The sequence below is a fragment of the Neopsephotus bourkii genome, unplaced genomic scaffold (assembly GCF_033783945.1).
Source record: "Neopsephotus bourkii isolate Nb327-2 ecotype Australia unplaced genomic scaffold, CSIRO-AGI_Nbou_v1 NB_616, whole genome shotgun sequence".
Taxonomy (NCBI): domain Eukaryota; kingdom Metazoa; phylum Chordata; class Aves; order Psittaciformes; family Psittacidae; genus Neopsephotus; species Neopsephotus bourkii.
Genome location: NW_026901116.1, coordinates 2,019,383 through 2,040,151, shown reverse-complemented (window position 1 = coordinate 2,040,151; position 20,769 = coordinate 2,019,383). Strand labels below are relative to the sequence as shown.

General features: G+C 44.8%; 1 protein-coding gene across 1 annotated transcript in view; it reads right to left on the bottom strand.

Moving 5' to 3' along the window:
- DNAAF9 (dynein axonemal assembly factor 9) overlaps positions 1–20,419 on the bottom strand; it is a 76,662-nt gene extending 56,243 nt beyond the window's left edge. The window contains exons 1-4 of the mRNA XM_061351975.1: positions 20,307–20,419; positions 8,355–8,434; positions 1,483–1,602; positions 582–706 (exon numbers count right to left, since the gene is read on the bottom strand). Of these exons, the coding sequence (XP_061207959.1) occupies positions 582–706; positions 1,483–1,602; positions 8,355–8,434; positions 20,307–20,392 (411 nt within the window). The 5' untranslated portion in view covers positions 20,393–20,419. The remainder of the gene's footprint in view (positions 1–581; positions 707–1,482; positions 1,603–8,354; positions 8,435–20,306) is intronic.
- Between the last annotated feature and the right edge of the window lie 350 nt (positions 20,420–20,769).

The window sequence follows — 20,769 nt, the reverse complement described above, 5'->3', positions numbered from 1 at the left end:
AACAAGAGAGGTTCAGATTAGATAAAACTCTTTCTTACTGTTAGGAAGGATGCCCCATTCCTGGCAATGTTCAAAGCCAGACTGGACAGAGCCTTGGGCAACACAGTCTAGGGTGACACGTCCCTGCCCATGGCTGGGGGCTAGAACTAGATGATCTTAATAAGGTTCTATGAACTATTGGCAAACACCACATTAAAACACTACTTTGGTAGCAAAGAAGGCCATCATTGGAAATCTCACTGTCAACTGTAATAGTTGATTCAGAGTCTGCATTTCTCACAACTCACATGTTTTTCCTCATTAAAAGATCATTGACTCATGTCAAAACAATAGTAATTAGTGGGTGAGGGGAGCATATTTGTCTTCATGCTCCAACAAACATAAAGTATTAAAACCATATTCTTCTAGCACACATTAGTAAAATGATTAATATCCATTAATACACAGATCACTCCCCTGCTGAGTATGAAAACGAAGAGAAAAGAGGAAAAAAAAAGCATTCAGGAAGGAATGTTACAAAGAAGTTGCACTGTGAATATCAATTCATTACCAAATCTCATCTGTATTCACGTTGCACTTACCTCATTTTCAGTTAGACAGTGAAAATGCAAGTTCCGCCAGTATGCCACATATGGCAGAAGATGATTATAATTCACAGGGTTACAGTACAGATGGACACTGTCAGGCTTTATCAATATGATTATATCTGTAACAAGCAGAAGCAATATTATTCCAGCATCAAGCCTCCATCAACAAAATTAGACGGGCATTAAAAAACCCCTCACAGAAACTGGAGAGAAAACATTTTTCCTATGCTGTACCTCAATGAATGAAAATGGTTTAACTATTTGAATACACATTCCCTACAAAAAGAACAAGAAACAGCTGGCAATCACATACAGTTCTAAGCACAAGGGCATTTCTTACTGTTCTGAACAATTGTGGGTTTATTCTGAAGTCTTGCACAGAACTTGCATCAGCCTCTCCTTTGAGAAGCCAAGAGTGTCAGTGAGGAGTCCTGAACACAGCACTTATGCAGCTGGAAACTAGAGCTGCTCTTGCCTGATATTACATTAGGTTATTCCAACTAAAACTGTGGAGTAGATATTCAAAGTTTCATGTAAGGGAATAATAATCTATGATCGTGGTGATTGCCACCTTCCAAATGTTACAGAAACAAGCTGACATGTTAAAGCAAAAAAGAGCTCAAGTATTCTAGAACTCCAGAGATGCGATCACACAGTCATTGCTAACACGTGTTTGTACATACCATGACTGAAGTAGGGCTCCTCATCATGGGCTGGATTTGTTTAGATTTAGAACATTTGGGGGTACATGTTTACAAACAAGAGCTCTTCAGCAGTGTTTTACAGACATATATACACAATTAAAGACTTATCTTCATTTTTTGTAGTTTTGCCTCTTTTTCTGCTCACCCTCCTTCCACAAAGACTGAAGAACAGGTCTGAGTACATTACTCACCATCCAGAACTTCTTCAGGAAACTCAGTTCTTTCAAAGTCGTTGTTATACTGGTTATACAAGCCAAAAAGCAGATAGTTTGCCAGTTCCCTGCAGCCTTCATTGTATCGGCTATCTATTCCTGCAAAAGCAAAACCATGTGAAGTGTTACGTGTCCCAGCTACACCTGAGAAGGTTTAACTCCTTCACAAAAAAACCTTTAAAACAGCAGTATTAACTCCCTCACACAGTCAATGGGAACTTAAGACATGAACACCCTGGGAAAACAGGGTAGAGGAAAAAAAGGAGTTGTTGCAAGGTCATTGCCACACACTGGAATTCCACTTTTGACCTAAATCCATGGGCATTGCTTTAAAAACATTAAGTCTAGTTTTGTGCTGTGCTCTGCATCAACTAAAGTTCCATTTTATCTTAGCATTTCAAACTTCAACATCTGTGTGGGTGCAGGATGCATTGTAATTAATATGTTCTTGATTGAAGCTTCCTAACAAACTAATCCTGTGACCTAAATCTCCTGCTTTGGAATACATGATTAAACATTATCTTATCGGTATTAGAGTGCAATCCCTGAGTCACCAGAAAGCCAGTGAGGCTTTCTAACAAATGATGAAAAGGTATTCTGACAAAACAAATGGTAGAGGAGCAGCTTCCAAGGAAAGCCTTTTCTGGGCCCTGGGAATATCAAACTAGAACACTTGGAGATCTGGAGCGTGAAGAGATAGAAGATAAATGCTAGAAGAAAGGAAGCACACCACAAAAAAAGAAGGACATGGAACTGTTGGAACGAGTCCAGAGGAGGCCACAAGAATGATCAGGGGCTGGAGCAGCTCCCATATAAAGACAGGCTCAGAAAGTTGGGGCTGTTCAGCCTGGAGAAGAGAAGGCTGCATGGAGACCTCAGAGCAGCTTCCAGTATCTGAAGGGGGCTGTACGGATACTGGGGAGGGACTCTTCATTAGGGACTGTAGTGACAGGACAAGGGGTGATGGGTTCAAACTGAAACAGGGGAAGTTTAGACTGGATATAAGGAAGAAGCTCTTCACTGTGAGGGTGGTGAGGCGCTGCCACAGGGTGCCCACAGAAGTGGTAAATGCTCCATCCCTAGCAGTGTTCAAGGCCAGGCTGGACAAAGCCTTAGGTGACACAGTCTAGACTGAGGCATTCCTGCCTATGGCAGGGAGGGTGAAAATGGATGATCTAAAGGTCCTTTCCAACCCAAGCTGTTCTCTATGATTCAGGAAGTATCTTTCATCTCTCTGGAAGACAGTCACAGCTCCTAAATCTACTGGAATAAATCAAGCTTTCTCCACAAGTAAAGCTATGCATAAAGCAGGATCCTTGACATCCACCTCAGACAGAGGTCACCAGTCTCGACAGCTTCAAAGTATCTTATAAGCAGTAACGTCAACTTTCCTACCAAGTAGTATTAGGATACATTTGGTTGGTGGCCAACAAGTTAAGGTCTGTTTCCACTGTCCAAAGCAAGATCAGTACATCGATAATGTAATAACACAGCCTGAATGTCTGGGTTTCAGGACTACCATCGGAAACCAAAGTACTCAAGTCACCTGAATTTAGCAGAAGTTGGAACAAATCCTAGATACTCCTAATGATATTCCTTTATTTATGCTACCTTTCAGCTTTAAAGTACTAACCAGAGGCCATGCCTGCATCCAGCTACTGAATCCCACATCTTAATAAACTTCATTGTTTGCTTATTAACTGGCCTTTGGAGAACTCATGTATACTCCAAGGTATCAATACATGGTGTGAGGCTACAGAAGAGACAAAATCAGCCACCCTAACTTCTAGCACAGATCTTCCATTTCTATATATATATATATACATGCATCCCTGGAGCATGCTCTTTACAAAAGACACAATTCTGTGTGATCATGGGCATCCCTTGACAAAGGGAGAACCAAGAGCCTCAGCAGCCCATTAACAACTCGGGTCCGAATCAATAAGACTCAGCTAAAGAGATCCCAGTCACTCATTTTCAACCCCTGCTGCAATGTTATGCTGTTGCTGTACCAACAGTATTCTGCATAACCAGACTGCCCTGGATCTGGGAACTCAGAAATACAGTTTAAAAGAGAAAGAAGAAGCAAACACACTGTCCCTACTTTATTTATGTTTCCCAACCCGTGAAAACTGGGGCTGAAATATAATCTAGATTTCACTGGGACTCAGTGCACTAATAGTGGTCCTAATGCCCTTGTCTCTAGGTGGGATTTTAGTTATAATCAGGACTGGAGACTCAGTTCTTCCAGGAAGCAACTGTCCCATTGTTTCAGGGAACTCCATTTAAACACATCAGCCTCTTTGAAATCAGCTCTAGCCTTAGAAAGCAGCACATACAATGTCCTGAAGATAATCTGGTTTACTGATTACTTGCCTGAGGCAACTTCTGAAGGCAATCAGATGAGCACATAATCTGGCACAAAGGAGGAATGAGGACAGTCCCTTTCAGGGACAGCAAGGTGATAGGTCAATCCTAGAATCCAAGGTTGGAAGGAACCTCAAGCATCAGCTGGTCCAACCTTCCTAGGCAAAGCATCACCTACACTAGATGGCTCAGTACCCTGTCCAGCCCAGTCTTAACAGTGTCCAGTGTTGGGGAGTCACCACTTCCCTGGGGAGATTATCCCAATGGCTGACTGTTCTCATTGGGAAACATTTTCCTCCTGTGTCCAGCTGGAATCTCCCCAGCAGTAACTTGTGCCCATCACCCCTTGTCCTTTCCATGGGACTCCTTGTAAAAGTCTTCTTTGTAGCCACCCTTTAAATACTGGAACATGGTGCCAAGATCTCCCCAGAGCCTTCATTTCTCTTTAGCTTACCAGAAAGGCATTAACTCTGAAGAACACTTGGTTTGTGTAGGTTTGATTGGTTGGGGTTTTAAGTATTCAGTACAGCAGCTTTCATACTGAGGCTTTAATACTATTCTACAGAAACATATGGAGTTAAATGAACAGATACAGTCAGCAGAAAATAAACAGGAAATGAAACAATGACAAAGATACCTCCAGAAGCATATCAGGAGTCCTCCATGGAACAATGGGGAGGAATTAATGAGGAAACCCCCACGCCTGCCTCCAGCTGAGCCAGGAGTTTAGTAACTCCCAGCCTGTTCCCAACTCATCACAAGGGTTTAGCGAGACAATGGCTCAGTCCAACAGCCCACTGGTGTCCAAAGAGCCATTCCCGCTCCTTCTCCTGCAGTTAGGGCTCACCCAACCCTATTCAGTTTGCTAAACTGGCAGGAAATGAGTTTGGCCAAATACAGAGAGGAGGGGAAGAAATTTTGTCTGCTCAGTAAAGTGAAGCAGATGCAAGATATCAGCCACCAGCACTGATGTAAAATGCATGTGGGGAGTAAAGAGAGGAAAGGAGTGGTCTAAGGGCAGGCTGAGACTCCCCTTTGGCACAGCAAGATGTATTCAGCTCGGCCATCCCTTATGTCTGAGATATAACAGCTGCTAAGCTGACATAAACACAGCCTGCAGGTAAAGAGTCCTGGGTTTTGTCCCAGCCATGCACTCCTGACACGTCCTTGTGTATGGAAACAAAGAACAGTTGTTCCATTACACACTGAACAGGCACGTGAGCTCCAGGGACGCCAGGGAGGCAGTAGGATGGTGAGGCTGCAGAATGGACACATCACCTTTAGAGATTTGCCCCAAACGCAATATGCAGCTGTGAAACTGCCATCTGAAGTGACAGGCCAAGGGGAATGGCTTGAACCTGCCCAAGGGGAGACTGAGCTGAGCTCTTAGGCAGAAGCTCTTCCCTGTGAGGGTGCTGAGGCGCTGGCACAGGGTGCCCAGAGAAGCTGTGGCTGCCCCATCCCTGGCAGTGTTCAAGGCCAGGTTGGACACAGGGGCTTGGAGCAAGCTGCTCCAGTGGAAGGGGTCCCTGCCCGTGGCAGGGGTTGGAGCTAGAAAAGCTTTAAGGTCCCTTCCAACCCAAACCACTTTGTCATCCTATGATTTTAAGTGGCACAACAGTCATTAACATAGTCTCTATTCGGAAAGGGAATGGGATGAGCAATCAGTGTAATGTACTAAACGCTGGTGAGGTTTCTCCCACATCCTCTGAGCAAGAGCTCTGTGGGGGATGGATTATAATGGAGGGGAAAATACCAAAAAGGTATCTAAAGAAATAGTCATACTTGAACAGAAGATAAAGATTTACTGATAGAGCCCCTAATGTGTTCCTATGCCCTTCTGGGAGGATAAAAGGTATCAATACTTATAGTCCACTGTCATCTCTCACTGCAATCTCACAGTGCTGTTTTCAGTTTCAGTGTAAATATTAACCACCTTGAAGCAAAGCCATAGAAGTTTATATTGTTTTGATCTCACAGTCCAATGTGTTAAATAAAAGTTGGGGTGAAGGAAATGCGTTAACTCTTGGTCATTAAAGACAGACAAGTGAAACCGAAACATGCACTGACTGTCTAAAAACACCATTATGCCTATGTTTCCCATACAAGTCAACAGGACTAAAACTAAAAAAAAGACTACATATTCTTTGTCACCTGAAGGTAGCATTTGAAGACAGATTTAATGCATTTGTAACAGTAACATGCCTGCTTAATCACAAGTTATGCTAAAAATCCTGCTGCCTATATTAGACAGGTTAGATTAGGCAACAACAGTTCCTTGGTGGGTGATAAAAGAGATTAGTGCAAAGCACAAGACTAGTAACAAAACACACTTCCTATAATTCCATAGCAGAAATGCTTCTTTATTAACAGCTATGGTCTTATGCATGGACTTAAACATTCCACATTAAACTGAGGATTACATAAAGCAATTCCTTTCTCCTGTAATACTTTCCCAGAGCTGCACAATGTTTTGAGCGACTATTCTTTGTTTGGGACTTAGTGCAGCTTCAGAGTTAACAATAGTCAAGAAATACCACGGTATCAGTGGTGAGGTGGCACAACTTGATGTATGTTATGCAATTCAACTAGCATCAAAGGCAAAACCCAAGTATACTATTTCTGTATCAGCACCAGTGTGGCAGCAGGACCAGCTCAGTGACTTTCTGCCCTGTACTGGGCACTGGTGAGGCTGTACCTTGAATCCTGTGCTCAGCTCTGGGCCCCTCACTACAAGAGAAACATTGAGGTGCTGGAGTGGGGCCAGAGAAGGGCAGCGGAGCTGGTGCAGGGTCTGGAGCACAAGTGTGATGGGGAACGGCTGAGGGACCTGGGGGGTTCAGTCTGCAGAAGACAAGGCTCAGGGGGGACCTGATGGCTGCCTACAACTGCCTGACAGGAGGATGGAGTCAAGAGGGGCTGGGCTCTGCTCCCAAGGAACAAGGGATGGGACAAGAGGAACCGGCCTCAAGCTGCACCAGGGCAGGTTTAGATGGAGCTGAGGAACAATTCCTATCCCAGAGGGTGCTCAGGCATTGGAACAGGCTGCCCAGGGCAGGGCTGCAGGCACCGTCCCTGCAAGTGTTCACACACCATGGAAATGAGGCCCTCATTGCCATGGGTTAGTGGTGGCCTTGGCAGAGCTGGGAATGGTTGGACTGGATGAGCTTAAAGGTCTTTTCCAGCCTAGTTAATTCTATGACTCTACGTTACCCTATATGATTAAGTTTCCTTGGAAGGTTGACATAGTGACCTTACAGGCCTAGATTTAAGGTTACTAATGAGCTGAAGACTTCTTAAACTCTTACCCTAGAGAATAGGGACAGTCATGTCACACAGTTAGCATTGACCAAAAGAGAACTAAGTTACACACATTTACAACTTCTTTGCCATGCATTAAAGGAGTTTCTTCAAGTTTTGTTCCTACATTGTTAAAAAAGATAACAAAAACCCCAAATAACACCCAAAAAACCAAGGCTGTTGTTCAATTTCTTAATGTCTTTACACACTTTCAGGCTACACTAGATTTCTCCACCTTTAACTGTAACACATTATTTAAACAATCACTCCTTAGTCCTTTTCTCTACGGAATTTCAATCATCATTCCTTAATTTATCCTTTAATATCTTGATAGTGATTATATAATAAGAAACAAGTCAATGTGACATACAGAAATGATATTAAAGCAGTACAAAAAAACTGTTACTTTCCTAGGGGCTATTTGCACATGCAGCTGGATTTCATATCCCTCCTTCCCCCCAACCCCAGAAGAAACAAAGGACTGAAACCACATAAATGCTCTGTATATGCCACCATTTGACTCATAACTGCATCCCAGATTTGCCATGCAGCTCTAAGTGCATTTTGAATTACTGAGGCAAGAAGTCCCTCCCCTTAATTCAGGTTTTGTTAATTCTGCCAGTTTGCTGATTATTCACCCCCTCTCTGTATCTCTTTCTCAGCCACCACCTCACTCTGTACACCACGGTCCCTACCCTTGGTGCTCCTCTGTCTCTTCTATGCTCCCTTAACCTCAGCATCTTCTAATCCTTTCCACTTCCCCGCCTCCATTGGGAAACCAGCTCCAACACAAGTGCCCTCAGTCTTGAGCTTTTATGCCAAGCACCAGCCAGAAAGCAAACACTGCCTAGACTGCTCAATGTTTACTCCAAATAGATATGGACTAAATTCTCTCCACCTCTCCTTCAATTTAGAGATTAATGAAGATTCTCTCATCTCTCCAGCCACTGAATTTTCATAAGGCTTCATAATGTCGATGTTCTTACTATTGTAGCAAATCTGCCTGAAATTAGTAAATAGGCTTAAGAATAATGTAGGGAGAAAAGAGTGTGCCAATCCAACAACTGCCCATTCACTGAGAAACAGAGCTGGGCCTTGGGGAAGGAAGAGATAATCATCTTTCTAAAACTCATGGTATCTTTATCAGTACAGTCAGAATAAAAGGAGAGAAAAGTCAAACTAACCTAAAATGCAGAGGATTCCATCAGGTTGAGATTTGCTGCTCTGTGTCAGGATGCTCTGAATGTTTCGAAGGCGGCTGCAGCTGCAAAAGAGAATTCAAACTTAAGGTCAGTGCTTTGGAGTACTCAAGTTTGGTATGTTAAAGAGCTGACCTTGCTTTTTTTCTTTATTATATAAACTAAGTGGACAAACTTCAACTTGGGTCTCTTCAGTGTGAAATACATTTAGACACCATAGTAAACCATTCTCACATTACTACTTTTTGTCCACTAAAAGAGGAAATACGAAGCCCTGAAAGATTAGAACCTGTAACTATCTCTTCAAGCCAAGTACCCTGTTCGTATCTAACCTTCAGCAAAAGTTTCCTGTCACCAAGCCAGCAACGCTCCTTTCTCCATGAGAGAAGAAAAGCAACACGGGGTAGGTGATGCCCAAGCAGAAAGTTGACAAGAAACTGAGTAGCTCCTACACCCCAAAAGGAGTTTCCAAAAGGTCAGTTCAGCACCATCAGACCACTTCCACCCTGTGTAAGTACATAATACAGTCACGCCCCAGACAAGATCAAAGTGTGATATTTGTGTAGGGAAGAACGGGGGAAGGCACAGAGGACTCTACCTGCACTCACAAACCTGCAGGGTCTCGCCCAAATCCTCAGCTCCTAAAGCCTGTGTCATGCAACCTGCAGTGTCCCAGTGATGCTTTTGTTTACCAGTACAACGACTTGAACAGGTCCCCCTGTCACTGTCACAAGCACATACATAAATGCAGAACCAAGGGAACTTTCAGACAGACAAGAGGAAGAAATTTTAGCAAGCACCCTGAGACATCTCCTGACCAGAGGATTTTCTTTTCTATTTAAGCCTCAGGTGCTATAGTTCTTCATCACATCTGCCATTACTCTCTAGAACATTATTTAGTCCATAATGAAAAATACAGAGTCAATACTCTCATTTAACACAACAAAAGCGAAAATCCAGGAGAGCTGAACACCTTTAAAAAAAATTATTTGTCTGCAAAACAAGTTAATAAAGTGAACTTGTGGGTTTCTGATCAGAAATGAAACCACAGCTCAAAACAACTCCAATAACACAAGGAAATCATACAATTTTAATCATAACTTTAAATCATAACATTCACTGTGAGGGTGCTGAGGCGCTGGTACAAGGTGCCCAGAGAAGCTGTGGCTGCCCCATCCCTGGCAGGGCTCAAGGCCAGGTTGGACACAGGAGCTTGGAGCAAGCTGCTCCAGTGGAAGGGGTCCCTGCCCGTAGCAGGGGGTGGAGCTGGATGAGCTTTAAGATCCCTTCCAACCCAAACCAGTTTGGAATTCCATGAAATATATCCAGATAATTTTCCTGTGATGAATGTCACCTCTCTCATGTATTATTTCTGTGTTAAATCTATTATATTTTTCTAAAACGAACAGTCAGGGAAAATTAAAAGCCCAAAGTATGATCTTCAGTAACAATCTACAATAAAAAGAAATGAAACAATACCAAAGCTTGCCAAGATCGTCATAACAAAATGAATTGCTGATTATATAAAGTTAAATTCAGTTGGCCAATACGTGTCTTTAAGCCAGGCAAAACATTCAGCTACAACAGCCAGACAGTGAGCAACATAATTTGTGCTTCTAGGCAACGTTTTGTGAGCTTGTGTTAATACACAGAGAAGGCAAGAAACTTCCCCTCTGATATCACTGTGTCTTCTTGTAACGGTGTTGTTTATACAACTAAGAGCTGTTCAGCTCTAAGAAACAAATGTCTCTTGCAGAAACACTTAAACAGAGCTAAATTTATGATCAGCTCAAACAAACAACAAGTATTCCTATTTTCATAGCTAAGCCATGGAAAAAGCAAATCAATCTTTTCAGTAAGGCTAAAATGATCATGCTCTACTTCCTCTGAAAGACAGACTGAACCCCAAAGGTTTCCATTATAGCTCATCTAAGCACAGTTTGAACACCCACTGTAATACACAAACATTTGAAGATGCTTTCATGGGAAATACAAAATCAGTGCAAACCACCCCAGGTTTTTAGATTGCCTATTTGATGCCTGAATTTCTCAATTCTTTTTTTGCCTGAAATTTCTCAATTAATCTTTTATGCTGTACTGTATCACAGCCCATTGTATGTGTGAATAGATATTCCAATCCAGTCTTAGATACAGAGACAAATTAAAGACACAGATAATGGCTGACAAGAAACCTGGAGAGGGGCTTGGGACAAGGGCCTGTAGGGACAGGCCAAGGGGAATGGCTTGAACCTGCCTGAGGGGAGACTGAGATGAGCTCTTAGGCAGAAGCTCTTCCCTGTGAGGGTGCTGAGGCGCTGGCATAGGGTGCCCAGAGAAGCTGTGGCTGCCCCATCCCTGGCAGTGTTCAAGGCCAGGTTGGACACAGGGGCTTGGAGCAAACTGCTCCAGTGGAAGGGGTCCCTGCCCATGGCAAGGGTTGGAGCTGGAGAAGCTTTAAGGTCCCTTCCAATGCAAACCAGGTTGGGATTCTATGATTAAGACACTGATTCAGGTATTTTCAGATGTTGCTGCTCATGTAGGTGACACTATGAAGTCTGTAAAAGAAGCATTCAACTTCATGCTTCTCATTTTAGCATCTTTAAATATTAGTTCTTCAAAACCTAACAAAAACCTGAGTCTCACAGCTATCCCAACTTAACATTTTATATCTTACTCCAGAAGATTTTCATCCCACCACTAAACAGGGCCCCAGACTAGCTATGTGACAGATTATCCACCACGGCAAGCAAGACAGAGCAGAAAAACTTCCTAGACTCTTCACTGTGGGCATAAACAAATTTGACTTGGTCAATTTTTCCATATGCAAACAGATCTACAGTTATTTAAGGATCAGATGTTGGCAAGGAAAACTGCTACAGCCTCTGTAAAAACATGAAATGGAAGCAGCTTTATGTATAAAGCTAGGATGGAAGAAAAATGCTCCTCAACCTCCCTGCAGAGTTCTATTGAAGAGAAGCCCACACTTCTACAACTATGTGAAGGCTGGAATAAGATGACTGTGCCAAAGCATGTCCAAAGACATCCCCAGTGACACAGCAAGCAGAGTTTTATTAAAAGAATTACCATACCAGAGGATGCATCTTCCTGCTTCTGCTCAGAGTGAAAAGAAACTGTCATCAGAAAAAACTATCATGAAGGATTTGAAGCTGCAGGCACAGGAGGCAGATTTTCATTCAACTCCTCTCAAGATACAACAATCCCTTTACTACTTGTGTTCAGCTTCACTCTCGAGGCACATTTAAGTTATTCACCAGCCAAAGACAGGTTCTGCTGGATTGTAAGGTGGTTTTAAAACCTCTTATGCATTATAAACACTGCATGAATATACACTTTGATTTTGCTATTATTCTCCCCCTTAGCACTATTAAAAGAAAGGAACAGTTAGAACTTGATTTGAGAAAGAACAAGTACAGAAACTCCTTGTAAGAAATTCATGGGGAAAGATGCTCCCATTTCTTAAAAAATATCATGATATAATGTAAATTATTCCTAAGATCTTCAACTTCTAATGCACACTAGAAGCTCCAACAAAAGGGAAATCTGGTGAAATCTGTTTCTCATTTAAAAGGAAAAGTAGTGTTACGAGCCTGTGCAACAAGACCAGACAAAAACAAAGCAAAATCCATGTTTTTGTCTTCTAGAGCTCTGTGAAAGTATTTTCTGATGTGCTGGAGTAAACTGTGATGGAGGGGAGAGGGGAAGAGAAATTAGGGGAGGAAAGGATTTCCATATTTGTTGCGGGTTGGATATTTCTTTCCCTCGTTAAGCTTCAATTTAAGATTAGGAATTTTCCTCTCCTAGAGCCACTTCCAGCATCTTTCACAGATATAACTCTGGTGCACCCCTTAAAAATACATAAAGTTCGGAGATTAAGCTGCTAAAAAAAATCTGAATCATAGAATCAACTGGGTTGGAAAAGACCTTGAAGATGATATCAAGTCCAACCTTTACACCAGCACTGCCAAGGCCACCACTAGCCCCTGGCACTGACAGCCTCGTCTATATGATGTGTGAGCACTTACAAGGACGGTGGCTCCAGCTCTGCCCTGGGCAGCCTGTTCCAATGCCTGAGCACCCTCTGGGGCAGGAATTGGTCCTCAGCTCCATCTAAACCTGCCCTGGTGCAGCTTGAGGCCGGTTCCTCTTGTCCCATCCCTTGTTCCTTGGGAGCAGAGCCCAGCCCCTCCTGGCTCCATCCTCCTGTCAGGCAGTTGGAGGCAGCCATCAGGTCCCCCCTGAGCCTTCTCCAGACTGAACCCCCCAGGTCCCTCAGCCCTTCCCCAACACACTTGGGCTCCAGGCCCAAGTGAGTTGAATATTGATGCTACATTTCCTTAAGGAGACAGTCCAGACATAAAAGGAAAAAGCACACAGCAGATTATATATTCATTATTTCATTACATTTATGACCATAAAGATGATTATTTCAATCTTAATATTAAAGAGCCTTCAGAAAATGTCTCCTTGCCTCATTTACAGCAGTTCCTGGGAAAGAAATCTTTAGAAAAGCTTCTTGACAGATTAAAATATTTTCAACATCATTTCCAGTGTGTATAAATCATTATATTCAAAGGCTGACATTAAGAACAGAAGACTTCTGTGGCTGGAAAAAGGCAGCATTCAGAAACGGTGAGGAGAATAATTAGAATTCTCACTACATGCCTTTAAACAATACAGGCTAAGCTGCGGATAAAGTCAGAGAGGGGAAAAATGGCATTTTCTTACATTTCGCATTAAGCAGTCATCTGACAAAAACAAAGCAACTGTGGTGGGAACAAATATCCATGATTCTTCCCGCCTCCAAACCAAGCACCCCACCAAGAGAAGAGCACTGACTTTTCAGTTGATCCCAGTTAACTCAATTTCAAAGGGAAACTATGAAGAAAAACCTCCACAGAACAGCATAAACTCACTTTCCTGGAAGATGTGCCTCCACATTCACCACATACGTAGCCATAAGCACGTTTTACAGTAGCTTACTGCTGAAAAATCTGCATTAGTTGTGTTTGAAAACACAACTGAAGCCCTCCTTAGGAAGCCCCAAACTCCTGGACTTCAGTGAGACCTGGACAAGACATGAGCTGCAGGCTACTTATCCAATGAGAACCACAGACAGTGAGGTTGGCTTTACAAGTTGAAGCAGGCAAAGCGAGAATTTGCCCAGCATGCATTTTAGAACGTAAGATGCGATTTCTACATTGTCTTATGCTAGTGTAAGAGCCCAGAGTGCTGAAAGTGATGGCTCAGCCACCCCTGCTGTCCTGCATCCAGCTCTGGGGCAACAACACAAGAGGGACGTGGAGCTGTTGGAGCAAGTCCAGAGGAGGCCATGGAGATGCTGCAAGGGCTGGAGCAGCTCTGCTCTGGAGCCAGGCTGAGAGAGCTGGGCTGGGGCAGCCTGGAGAAGAGAAGGCTCCTGAAGGGGAGACCTCAGAGCAGCTCCAGTGCCTAAAGGGGCTGCAGGAAAGCTGGAGAGGGGCTTGGGGCAAAGCCCTGTAGGGACAGGCCAAGGGGAATGGCTTGAACCTGCCCAAGAGGAGACTGAGCTGAGCTCTTAGGCAGAAGCTCTTCCCTGTGAGGGTGCTGAGGCACTGGCACAGGGTGCCCAGAGAAGCTGTGGCTGCCCCATCCCTGGCAGTGTTCAAGGCCAGGTTGGACACAGGGGCTTGGAGCAAGCTGCTCTAGTGGAAGGTGTCCCTGCCCGTGGCAGGGGTTGGAGCTGGAGGAGCTTTAAGGTCCCTTCCAAAACAAACTATCCTATGATTCGCACTGCCTTCATATTTGCACTACCAATCTCGAAGCCATGTGTCAAGCCAGACCAACTTAAGGATCCAAATTAACCATAGCCTAAGAATTTAAAGACAACCCTATAGAATCCTAGACTCAACCACTGAAACATCAGCAAGCTGACCCTACAGCTGCTGAAGGCAGCACAGAAAGCAAAGCCACCCTTTGGGGTAGCATCTGGCAATAACATGTACTTGGGTAAATTAAGAAACCAGATATTGAGGTACTTGATATTCTGCTCATCTTGGACTAGAGCCAAATAAAGGGGGGCAGATAACTGACAATCATTAACTTCTAAGAATTAGTGCTCATCTGTTCGCACGTCTTCATGCTCATTATGCAAAGTACCTGGCTTTACGGACAGGCTGGTCTGTCACAGCTTAGGAACAGACATGGTGCTGCAACCCCTGTGTGTTGGCAAATAACACAACATTAACAACTGTGCCTTTCTCAATCAAGAACGAATTAGTTTTTACATTATACCCCACAGTATTTTCATTTTCATATTATTTATGTTTCCACAATGCCATTATATAGGTTCTGTATATAGTGTTGCTAGCATTTAGCCTGCGTGCAAGCTTCCTTTCCTTGACACTGTAATCCAGCAGCAATGATAACAGCATTGATCCTGGAGTGATTCCCGATGGATTCCCAACGGCTGGCTTACCATACGGCTGGGATGGCTGCAGCTAGGGTTGACAAAGCTGACAAAGGATGTGACTGCACTGTGCTGAATATGGTTTTGCTCCATACTGGCAGATGTTACGCTCCTCCCCCACAAAGACTCCAGTTCTAAAACCCCACACGCGCTGAAGCCTTGAGAAACAGCAGTGAACAAGAGGAAAAACACGGGACAGCCCTGGCCAGCTTGGGCAAAGCCTTACGTTGACAAGATTGAACACTGGTTTTAACATAAAGGACTTGATTTAAGGAAGAAAAAGCTGGAAAATAAATAAAATGGAAAGCTGAAAGAGTTTATTTCCCCCACCCCCCCCACCCCCCAAATCTCACTTCTCGTTAACTTGCTGCTACCACCATCTGTTTCCACTCCAGCCCCAAAACATCCAGTTTATTTTTCATGAGCCTTTTGTTGACCTCAGTGTTTCTAACAGAGACATTATTACTGTCTGCTTACATTAAAGGCCAGGATTTCCCACGCTTTGACATTATCACCATCTTAATGTATTTGTGAAAGAGAAACAAGAAGTCAGACTGAATCCAAGACACTTGGAATTCCATTTTAAAGGAGTTCCTTTGAAAACTGCTGTCTAGCTTGAACAGTAACATACATAGTTTGGGGTCTGGTTGATTGTTTTTTTCCCCCCTTAGCTCTCTAAAATAACTGTTTTACTGCTCACAAAAGTAACTTCAAAATACATGACAGTTTTCCTGCTGTTTCCAAGATTTCTCTAAATTGCACATACAGACTATAAATAGGAAATATAGCAACTTTAAAAACACTTGCCATGTTTAGGAACAGTAAGCAGCAAATATTAAAAGGGGACATAAAAGAAGACATTTCAATGCTGCATGCATTTTATAGGACCAAATCTTTTGTTTCTTGACTTGAAATGGACAGTAATATTCAACTCTAATCCAGACACCTCAAAGCATGTAGGAACAAGCACGGATCTCTGTTTACTAAACACCTGGGACTGCCTGATTCTATTTGCAAATTACAAGTTTCTTCAAGATCTTTGGCACTTCAGCACATCTTAACAGTAGCACTATTTATTCAAGATGAACACCACTATCCGTGCTGGTATTTTATATAACCACACTGAATAGTGCACCCCTTCCACAGACTTGCTTGCTATAAGCAACTCACAGAATCCTAGACTGGTTTGTGCTGCAAGGGAGCTTAAAGCTCGTCCAGTTCCAAGCCCCTGCCATAGGCAGGGACACAGTCCACTAGAGCAGCTTGCTCCAAGCCCCTGTGTCCAACCTGGCCTTGAACACTGCCAGGGATGGGGCAGCCACAGCTTCTCTGGGCATCCTGTGCCAGCGCCTCAGCCAGCACCCTCACAGGGAAGAGCTTCTGCCTAAGAGCTCATCTCAGTTTCCCCTCTGGCAGGTTGAAGCCATTCCCCTTGGCCTGGCCCTACAGGCCCTTGTAAAAATTCTCTCTCCAGATCAGACCTCAACACCAGCTAATAGGCTGCAAATGAATCACAGAATCAAAGAATGGCTCCTCTACGAAATGAAGTTCCTCCATAGACGCAACCAAATGCCAGGTTGCCCATCACCTACAGACACATACACACCAGTTAGACCTGCAGCTTTGATGCATTCTCCCACAGGCTGATTTACAAACACCAGGTCTGTGTTTTCACTCTCTTAAATTGCAGCACACTAGCAAGAATGACAACATTATCACCCAAGAAAATATCTGAAACAGTAGCAAAGCCCAGCAGCTGAAGTGTAATTATTCTGCTATCAGTCCATTTCTGATCAGAAAGACAAAGCAAGCATGTGGCACTTCAGCAGAAATCAGAAGTTAAGCTGCAGTGCCTTAAGACTAAATATACTTTCAGAGCCCACTGCTGGACTACAACCACTGTAGCCACAAAACCCTAAACCAGATGATATGCCATCCATTCAAACTGAAGGATCACAAAGGGGTGAAGCTTCCTGCTGAAGCACCATAGGCAGCTCAGTTAATACGATGGCTCTGCTCCTCTCTTTTGGCAGCTTTTCCTTCACAAGCACTCGTTCTACCTTTCTATTCCTATCAACCATCCAGTCCCACATCCCTCTTTTGCCTTAGCCTGGCACTCAACAGGCTACTTATGTCCCTAACACTGTAGAAACCCATCTATATTCAAGGAATGGGTTCTATTTCTCTTTGTTACCCTCCTGTATTTCAGCAAGTTCAATTAGTTCTCTCTTTGTAAGGCTTAAATACAGCTTGTTTCTTAAAAAAAAAGCTTGGTGCAACTGTTCTCTTACAAAATCCTGAACCTCGGCATAATTACACAAGGAACACATGGATACAAACCGTTAATCTTTCAATACAGATGTGTCCCTTAATAAAACTGGTTGGGAAACCACAACTACTTCTTCAGCCCTGTACCACCTCCCAAACACCCCCTAACCGCTCCTCTGAAGCCACAGGAGAAAAGCCACACAATTAACCACGATGTGATTAAAACCAGAATGGATTTGAGTGTGATAATATTCAGCATGTAGGCAGAGACAACATAAAAATTAACCCAAGCATTCACTTTGTACACACAGTGAGAATTAATCTGTATTATGCTGCCAATGTGAGTAACTAATGAGGATTTGCCTGCTCTAAGTAAAGGTAATGAAAAATCGGGTGGGTGCACTATGAAATAAAACAGATTCACCTTGATTTTAGATGGTGATATATAGCAAAAGCATTGAATAAATTAAGTTCAGAAATGCATGTATTCTTAAGGAAAATGCTCCCCACTAAACAAAGACACATGAAACATGACATCACCTTCTAAAAAGCCATCCCCTTTTTGGACAACAGGCATCTCTCAGTTCCTTTTTATTTACTAAACCCATTCTTTCTTGTGTTGCTACAACGCTGAGGATCGCTCTGGTAAACGCCAGCTCCTGACACACCATATGGCAGACCAAAACTCTGAGGTATGTGGAAGAACTCCAAGAATTATCTCTATTCTTTATATAGTCTTCAGAATTTTTCCATTCCTGTTTGGGACTTTGGAGGGGGTAGGGAAAAGGGGGATTGTTTTGTTCTAAGTTATTTTTATTAAGTGCCTGCTATCTGGTGACTGCTTGGGAAAGCTATTGCAAATACTGGTCTCCCTGCCTCCATCTGGCCTGCAAAATAAAACCACCCCCAAAACTGCACATGAACAAATGTTGAGGAGGAAAAAGAATTAATGGCTGACATGCCTCTTGCAAACATGCCAAAGTACAGATGCTGCCTGGATCTCCCTGTGGAGCTCGAAAGCTTGCAGATGTTCACAGAGTCTGAATGTTCTCATGTCAACTCTGAAACAGGATCTCAGATTACAAAAATCACTGGTAAAGAAAGGGGTTTGAGTGGAAACCATTTTCCCTTTCAGCTCTTCTTGGTTTTACCATCTTGGTGTTTCATTACTCATCACGAATTTATAGATGCTTTCCAGCTATAAACAGATACTAAGCTCCTTCTAAACAAGGTTCATTTAGTCAGTGAAATTAAAATTCCCTGAAAAGGTCACTCTTCCTGCCCCCTTATGAGCAATTCAGTTTCTAGCTGCAGGCAGAGAAGGAGCACAACCACCACAGAACAGCCATGTTCATGCATTTCAAACAGACGCCCTCCATTTCTCTCTCAGGGCTGGGTTTCTCATTGCACAGGCAGATTGTCTGTGAAATGTAAATGCTTTTGTTCCCTTCTTATATATATATATATATATACACATATATATATAAAAGAAAAACCTTTATGTTTTGTCTTTTAATTCAAAATCTACAGCAAACACAGACCCACTTTAATAGCCAGGTAGCTCAGCCAACTGCTTGGCTGCAATTGACAGGCAATGGACATGCAATCTCCCAGTTACTCTGACTTCACGCTGGTGAATACTTCCACGTATTGTGCTCTAACTATTGAAAGCAACAAGCACTTCAGCTCCTGGGTTGTTCTTTGTGAACAGAACCATGGAATCGTTTAGGTTGGAAAAGACCTCGGAGCTACTGAGTCCAACCGCAGCACTGCCAAGGCCACCACTAAACTATGTCCCTAAGCACCACATTTACACATCTTTTAAATACCTGCAGGGATGGTGACTGCAGCCCTGCCCTGGGCAGCCTGTTCCAATGCCTGAGCACCCTTTGGCGGAAGGAATTGCTCCTAACACCCAATTTAAACCTCCCCGGCACACCTTGAGGCTGTTTCTATTCAGACACTTCAGGTACACACTGTGGCCTAACACACACAAGGGTGCACCTTGAATCTTTAGGAGGAAATAGAGCTCTAGCAACCAAAGGATACCTGAGCTGACACCTGAGATCTCACCGAGCCAAGGCTATCATCTAACACATCCCGCACTCCACCTCTTGTCCAGCTCTATCCCCTCTATTTCTGTTGCCCTCTTCACAAGCCACCCAGTGATGCCCACACAAATACAATCTCCTTTCCTTCCATAATCCCTCCACCCCTCCCAAATCTCTACCCCTACCCTACTTCAGCATTCCTACCTTTCAAGAGCCCTTCTTCCCTGCTTCCAAGGTGGACCCATATCCATTCCCTACCAAACCAGACCCAGGCTTCGCTCCCTACACTAACACCCCCCAAGCCCATCTCTCCAGATCAGCCCCTCTTTAAAGTCCTCAAACCTCCCTTTTTGTCCCCCTGTCACCCCCTGCTCCATCCCAGCCTCCCACACACCCTTCTCCAGTGGGATTCAGGATTCCACAAGCCCTGCAGCCACAGGGTCAAGCCAGGCCCCTGCTGCCATCCCCTCAAGGCCATCAACCCTTCTCTCGCAGGTGCCCTCTGCATCCCTGGCAGCGTTCAAGGCCAGGTTGGACACAGGGACTTGGAGCAAGATGCTCCAGTGGAAGGGGTCCCTGTCCGTGGCAGGGGCTGGAGCTGGAGGTGCTTTAAGGTCCCTTCCAACCCAAACCAGACTGGGATTCTATGCTCCCCCAATGACGTCCCATCCCTTCTCCCCATAGCTCCAGCCCTCATAACCACTCCAACCTCCTTAATACCTCCAAATCTCCCTGCAATACCCCCAAAACGACACAATGGCCCCTGCAAGCCACAAAACCTCTTCTTAACACCCCCAACCCCTCTATTCGAGCCTACCCCAGCACCTCCATAGCCTTTAACCCACTCGACCTTCCCATCAACGCTCTTAACATCCTATTCTCCTCCCGGTCTCCACCTTCACAGCCGTCAGCTCTGAGCACCCAGCTCATCCCCACCAAGCCGCCTTAACACCCCCGACATCTCCCTCAACACCTCCACATCACCCCAGCACCTTTAACACCCCAACCCCGCTCCATGCCGCCCCTTCAACCCCTCCAGCCTCCCTCACACCGCTCACCGCCCGACCCCACCCCGCTCCAATGCAGCCCAACGCCCGGCCCTCCGCTGTCAGCCCCGCCGCTCCCTCACCGCCCTTCCCCGGCCCCCGTTACCTCAGGAAGGCGCTGGCGGCTCGGGGTCTCCGCGGCGCGGGGCGCGGGGCCGGCGGGAGGAGCGCGGAGCGGCCGCACAGCGCCATGGCGACAGGGATGCAGCGGCGGCGGGAGGGGAGGAGATGAGAGGGAGCCGGCAGCACTGCGGGAGCTGAGCCGCGCCCCGCCCGGACCGCACCACCGCGCAAAGCGGGGGGGAACCGGAGGTACAGCCCGCACGCTGCTACCCGCGTTCTCCCCTCACCGGCAGCGCAGCGTTCAGCGTGAGCTACTGCGGGTCTCACACGGAGGAAGAACGGAAAGGCTTCTGCGGCAGAGTACAGCTGCGGCCACACACAGGGCCGGGCTCGGTTGGGTCCCCCCTCTATGAGGCGTGGGCTCGCGCAGCTCCTGCCTCCTTGCTCACACCCCCTCGCAGCGCTCGTTCCAACGGCCCCTCTGTGCCCCCCCCCATCGCTGCTCA